General features: G+C 37.8%; 1 protein-coding gene across 2 annotated transcripts in view; it reads right to left on the reverse strand.

The window, feature by feature from the left end:
* Positions 1-409: 409 nt before the first annotated feature.
* LOC107674551 (transcription factor Sp2-like) overlaps positions 410-6,785 on the reverse strand; it is a 15,072-nt gene continuing 8,696 nt past the window's right edge. For both annotated transcript variants that reach the window (XM_016468552.1, XM_016468553.1), the window contains exons 4-8: positions 4,395-4,604; positions 3,972-4,257; positions 3,624-3,810; positions 2,283-2,476; positions 410-2,190 (exon numbers count right to left, since the gene is read on the reverse strand). In XM_016468552.1, coding sequence (XP_016324038.1) covers positions 2,090-2,190; positions 2,283-2,476; positions 3,624-3,810; positions 3,972-4,257; positions 4,395-4,604 — 978 coding nt within the window. In that variant the 3' untranslated portion in view covers positions 410-2,089. The remainder of the gene's footprint in view (positions 2,191-2,282; positions 2,477-3,623; positions 3,811-3,971; positions 4,258-4,394; positions 4,605-6,785) is intronic.

A 6,785-nucleotide genomic window follows, 5' to 3' on the forward strand; every position in this document is an offset into this window, starting at 1 on the left:
TGTATTTTCTTATTTTAAAAAACAACTCCAATAATCTTTGTTCTATATACAATTTCCATGCACTTTTACTTTATCCCAATGTAAGCTATAGCAGCAAAGAAAGAATTATGGACTTTATGTGTTGTGCAAAATGGTTAATTAATTAAGAGTTAGTCTGCACATGTCAAAAGTACCAGTCTATTGTTGGCAAGTTTATTACACCCAAAGTTTAACTGGGGAACTTGGTCAGGTCACCTCCTGATGTTAGTATATAGTCATGACAGAAAGTCGTGTGGGTTTGGTCATGAGAGTGAGTGAATGCTGAAAGAACTAATTCCATTCAAAAACAGAGAAACACTTAAGTCTGTTATGCTTTATTAGGTGAGTGGGAGCGGTGGTCTGACTGTAGAAAAAGATAGCAAGTTCTCTGGTCTAAGCTCCTCAATACAAGTTATACAAACACAGGGTTACCTACCGATTTTCAAAGCCAGGGCTCTTTAAATGTGGGGTTTATCAAGGGTAGCTAAAGAACTTTTCTTCTGTCAAATCAGATGTAGGTACATGAACCAAAAAATTAAATTATCCACTCAGTGAAAACCCTGAATTTGGTCAGTGCACATAAATTGACATTTCTTAACACTTTATAAGTTAGACAAAAAATAATAATAAAAGAAAAAATAAAGCAGGTCTACAAATGCAGTTCCCTGGAAAAAGACAAATCTCTTTAAATATGGGGTGCTTCAGACTAAGGCAACTTTTAGTCAATAAAAAGGGTAATCTATTAGTCTTACATGGAATGAAACTATACAATGCTGCTTTTTTGCCTTCTCATTTACACTGTACACAGTCCACATATTTCATGTTTGGCAACAATAGCCAATACACATTTGTGTAACAATTATTCTACATTTTACACCCAAATACAACAGACACTATACAAACATACATAAGCACAGATTTCTTTTCTTCTTAAGGCCTCTTTTAGAGAGCTTGGACAAAAGCTTAGATGAACTTAAATGGAATGACTGAATTTAACTAACAATTCAATCCATCAGCATGTAGCCACTTTACATGTACCTTAAATGAAATAAAACATTTCAGTTGGTATAATGTAACCACAATCACATTTTCATCATATTTTGTCCTACTTTGGGAGATATTTTTTTCCTGCTTTACACGAGAACATAAACGTGAGTTTCTATCTACATTTTTGAATGGACACATTTGCAATCTTTTAACAAAGACACAACCTGCATACATTCAATGCCATTTAAGCTTCTTCTTTTTTTTTTAAATAAATTAATTCCTTATTTTATGTGATGATCAACCTTTCAACATGTAGCAAGTCCCAACATATTTACTCTCTTGTTCATCACCTCTATACAAGACATGATTGTAAAAGCCAAAATATTATTTTCCAAAACCTCTACTAATATTAAAAACAATCAACCAAAATCATACAAAATTTCAAGCTTCTGTTTACAATTCCAAAGCAGACTTTAAAAAAAATCATTTAACAACTGAATATAATTTAACTGGGTCAAAGAGTTTGTCCAAAGCATCACTTTTGTATTCAAATTTGCCAGAATATGTACAAATGTATGTTTGTATGTAAGAAAACAAACATTTACACAATAAAAGCCAGGAAACACTGTCCATTAGCTGCTACACTTCATGTGAGGGGCTTGGTTTAGCTAAAACAACCAAAACATGTGGGAAAAAAATTTAAATGATGAGGGAAAGTAACTTCTTTTCTTCTTTTTTTTTGGCTGAAGTGTCTGTTGCTGCTGAGACAGACATCTTTTCTGCTCCGTATACCAGAGGAATCAAGCCAAGACACAACTGGCATCCTTGTTCTTCATGAATCTCAGTTGAGAGCCACACTTTACGGCCAGCCAGCCTTCCTCTGTTGATGAGGGGGAGTAAAAATGTGGACAGCGGGAGTGTAGTTTACCCTGAAACAGCTGGTGAAAACAGGTGACTTTCCAGGGCCACATCGTACATTTGAAGGCAGGTTGACCTCTGTTTCCTCCCATCCTTCAAGCCCCGGGAACAGCGTTTTTCTTTCTCATCCCCCCCAAAAGTCTTGAAACCCTGTGATAGACGATGTTCACAGGCTCTTTGTGTTGATGTGCGTTTTGTAATGCTTCGTGAGGTGGTCACTCCGCATGAAACGTTTCTGACACTTACTGCACTCAAAACGTTTGTCTCCTGAAAACAGACGAAAAATGAGGTGAATTTAATTAGAGATACATCACATTTGTATTAAGTGCATGTGTACTGTATATCTGGAGCTTGCATACCTGTGTGTGTCCTGGCGTGTCGTTGCAGCTCGTCACTGCGTGTGAATCGTTTTCCGCAGAAGACCCAGCTGCACACAAAGGGCCTCTCTCCCGTGTGCAGTCGGACATGCGCCCGCAACAGGGAAGTCTTTCGAAAGGTCTTTTCACAGCCTGCTATGTGGCAGATGTGCTTTCTTTTCCCCACCTCGCCTGGCCTACAGCATGCAAAAATGTAAAGTGATTTCTGACACTGAGTATTTCCTTTAACCATTTGAATTGAATCAATATTGATATTTATCAGAAAAAATAAATCCATGATATCAAAAATAAACTTCTGATACTAGATTTTCATTGTCGGCATATCTCTGTGTGAATGAGTGGTGATAGAAATTTTGCCTACTAAACGGTATACACACTCGAGCAACAACAACAATAATATTAACCATTGTTATTATTTTTACTATTTTATGCAAATACATTAAGCAAATACATTTTTCATAATTTTTTTTAAAAGTATACAAGTTCTGTTCTGTCTTATTTGACAAAACTAAAAATACGTTTTGTTGCAAATTGATATTTTTTCAATTGATGATATTTCAAAAGATCTACATGACTCCAGTCCAAGCAAAAAGCTGCATGTCTGTAATAAATAAAATCATCAAATCAATAACTTCAAACTGTTGCTTCCAGCTAAAATACCATATTAAGTCCATAACAACGCTTCCTCCATTGAGAAATAGATCAAGCACAGATCAAGCACCGTTTACAAGTAAAAAAGTCCTAAAAACTGTCAATGGATTTTGATGTAAGAGGACATCAGAGGATGAACTTTTTCACTAGAGGTAGCCTTATTAATTATTATAGATTATGGACTCGTGTTTTGGCAAGAAGTGATAGTTTACAGTTAAAATGCCTTAATGACTGATTTGTTTCTTACAAACGTACAGCTTTTCACTTCACGAGACGTTAACTGATGGACTAGAGTCGTTTGGATTACTGTGATGTTATTGTGATGTTTTTATCAGCTGTTTGGACTCTCATTCTGACGGCACCCATTCACTGCAGAGGATCCACTGGTGAGCAACTGATGTAATGCTACATTTCTCCAAATCTGTTCTGAAGAAGAAACAAACTCTTCTACATCTTGGATGGCCCAAGGGTGAGCACTTTTCAGCAAATTTTCATTTTTTTGGGCGAACTATTCTTTTAATGATATGAAATGAATATTGTAATAAATATCGATATTGAATAATATGGGGAAAGAAAATATCGTGATAATATTTTGGCCATTTCGCACAGACCTATTTTACACTAATTTAAACAAACAACAAAAAAAAACCTTTATATTTCAAACTTTCCAACCTCTTCTCTGCGTCTTTGCAGTTCGGGCAGGTGCAGGCCATACGCCGTTTTTTCTCTCCTGGCTGACTCTGCAGTTCCAGTGCGAGTGTCTGTGTCTGTTCCACCTGCATGGTCTGCGTCTGTGTCTGCACACCGCCCAGCTGCAGACCTGTACCTGGAACCGTCTGCACTGTGAGATGCTGCTGGCCTAAAAGACACAAACACATCAAACAAAATGCCGCCAAGATCATGTTAACATCATTCACAATGCATCACTCCAATTCTTTGAAAGAGGTAAGTAACACAAATCAATTATAAGTTGCATTTCGCATCTGTTTGTGGAAACGAAGCACTCACTCACTCACTCACCCCCAGAGTTGGTGATTGTTACAGGAACACCCTGCACCTGGACACCATTAATATTAATGGTCTGAACTGCCTGAGCAGCAGAAGCTAGCTGGGCTGCATTCAGTGTTATGAGACCCCCTCCAGCTGGGGCAATTTTAGGGAGAGTCCTTTCTTTCCGTGTCCCTGTTTGAGACTTTTTAGTGACCACCGCAGGTGTGGGGGTGCTGGTGGGTGTTGTTGGTGTGGTAACAGTTGTCTCCTGTAGCTGTACAGCTTGCCATTCACCTGAGGCCGTTTTAATCAGCACCTGGGAGAGCAGAGCACATGCATGACATCCTTAGATAATTATTGATTTCTCTTAATTTTTTTGAAATTAAGCAGAATTAACTCCCCTAGTTTAAACTTGATTAAACCATAAAGCAAAAATGCTGTTTCCTGATGTACCTGTGTGGGTTCTGGGGGGGACACCTGCACACTGGGTGTGACTGTCTGTCTCTGTGGTACAGGGGGAAGTGTGGCAGAGGCAGCCTGTACCACTTTTAGAGCCTGCGGGGGGATCTGAACGACCTGCTGATCTGATTTCTGCTGCACCAACTGCACCACGGCAGGCTGACTCCCCCCTGGACTCTGCACGATCAGGAGATTATTTCCTGCCTGGTTCAGGAAGACATTATTAGGGACATATGCAATCAACAAAAACAGCTGCCCGCATACTTGCAGGGTAAATTTTATTGAAACGCCATAATTCACAAAAAAAACAAAAAAAACAAGCCTATTTAATAAACATTTTATTTGCATTGTGACATTATAGGAAAACATATTTTCCACCAGATTCTGAACATTTTATGTTCAGAGTTTTTTTCTTCTTCTCATCATTACATCCTCATACTTAGGCCTGGGTGATAAAACGGTATCGATATTTATCGACGGTACACCTTCTTCGATAACGACAGAAAAAATGTTTGCTATGAGTGACGCAGACAGCACACACAAACACGAACACATGTTGAACTGAGTGCTGTGCCTGCCTGTGATGAGGAGATTGTGAATAAAGAATGAGTATTAGTCGAATTTAAAAAAAACATTTGCATTTGAATGTTAGGTGTGCATCAGGAGGGTAGTGCTGGGTGGTATACCGGTTCATACCGAATACCGGTGTTTATTTTTGTTATGATATGAATTTTTAAAACCTCGGGAGACAATTAGACCTATAGAATAAAGACCTATTTAATCTGCATATAAAACATTAGAAATTAGATATTTGTTTAATTTTTATTGTGTTTGATTGTTGATCAATTATTTAGCTATATCGCCCAGCCCTACTTATACTTTTAATTATGATCACTAGTGGTCGACCGATATATCGGCGTGGACAATATTTGGAATTTTTTAAATATCCACGTCGGCCGACAAGTCTTTCCATGTGGCCGATGTTTTTCAAAACGGATTATGACACCATATCGTGCATTTATGCTTCCTCTTTAAGACAAGCCACTCAACGTGTGAAGTGCAGACACCGAGGCGGGAGAGGTGGGTCTGACTCCGGGCTACTTTTACACTGTTGCTGCGGGTTATAATGCAAGTTAGCGGTTCTAAATTCACATTAAACCACGGCCTCATGGCTTTTTTGGTCTAATTTTTTATTTATTTTTTAAATAAAAATAAAAAGCTTTTTGTTTTGTGCTGGTATTGGTATATTTTGCATGCTTGTGATCCCTTGACGTGATTGGTTATTGGTTTGTGACGTAGCAAACCTAGGGCTGTTTCAAACCACATTTCTGGGAGTGCCATTGGGAAACTACACTTTTAAGGAGAAAATACTCAGCAATGGTGTTGATTAATGGATTGGCACATGGTTTGTCTAAAAGCATATTAAAAAAAGCACATACTTTAAGACAAGCCACTCAGATGTGAAGCCAGCACCTGACAGACAGTAAAATGACCAATCGTCATTCACTTTCTAACGTGACGCTACGTTGTGTTACATACAATAACACTCAACACTCCGGCAAAGTCTTATTCAAACGTACTGTGAGACATCAGATCCGCAGCCCAGCAGCAGCTCCGATCTCCGATGCAGATGTGATATAAACAAATTCAAACAAAAATGAAACCGTGTTTATCTCACAAACGATCAGAAATCCTGCGACTGACTCTTCCTCAGATATGTGCGTTGTTCTCGGGTACTTCTAAACAAGACGCTGTTTTCCAGTGGACTCTAAAGCTGGTGCACTCCAGAATGAAAGCTGAGTTTAGTAGTAATAATAATACGCTTGAATTCCTTTATATAGGTTTATTCAGGAATATCCACTGTATCCACTGTACCATGATTGGCGTAATATCGCATGTAGTATACCTTAATTTCATATGTTCCGGTCTTATTTAATGCTGCTATATGCTGATAACCAAGCATGCAATTATACACCTTCAGGCTTGTATTATTTTTACAATGAAACAGACAAGCAAAACAAAACAGATCAGAGATATGCATCTTTATTACTAACCAACTATCCCATACTATAATTAAAACAACCTGTTGCTCGGTAAACTATATATGTATTGTACATAAAATACATGGAATCACACATACTATTTTTGACAATAATTTATTAATATTTGTTCATTAATTATGAATGTTAGAAAGGCTGCACTAAACCTTGTTAATTTAAGAGTTACCGCTGTTGTTTACATTTTAATTGTTTAGGTTGTATATATATATATATATATATATATATATTAGGGCTGCACGATAAATCGCATGCGATATTTAACCCGCATTTTGTCAGAAAGCCGGTTCTGTAATCAGCGGTAAATCTCCATCACCTGCGGGCTTTC

This window comes from Sinocyclocheilus anshuiensis, unplaced genomic scaffold (genome assembly GCF_001515605.1).
Source record: "Sinocyclocheilus anshuiensis isolate Anshui unplaced genomic scaffold, SAMN03320099.WGS_v1.1 scaffold572, whole genome shotgun sequence".
Taxonomy (NCBI): Eukaryota; Metazoa; Chordata; class Actinopteri; order Cypriniformes; family Cyprinidae; genus Sinocyclocheilus; species Sinocyclocheilus anshuiensis.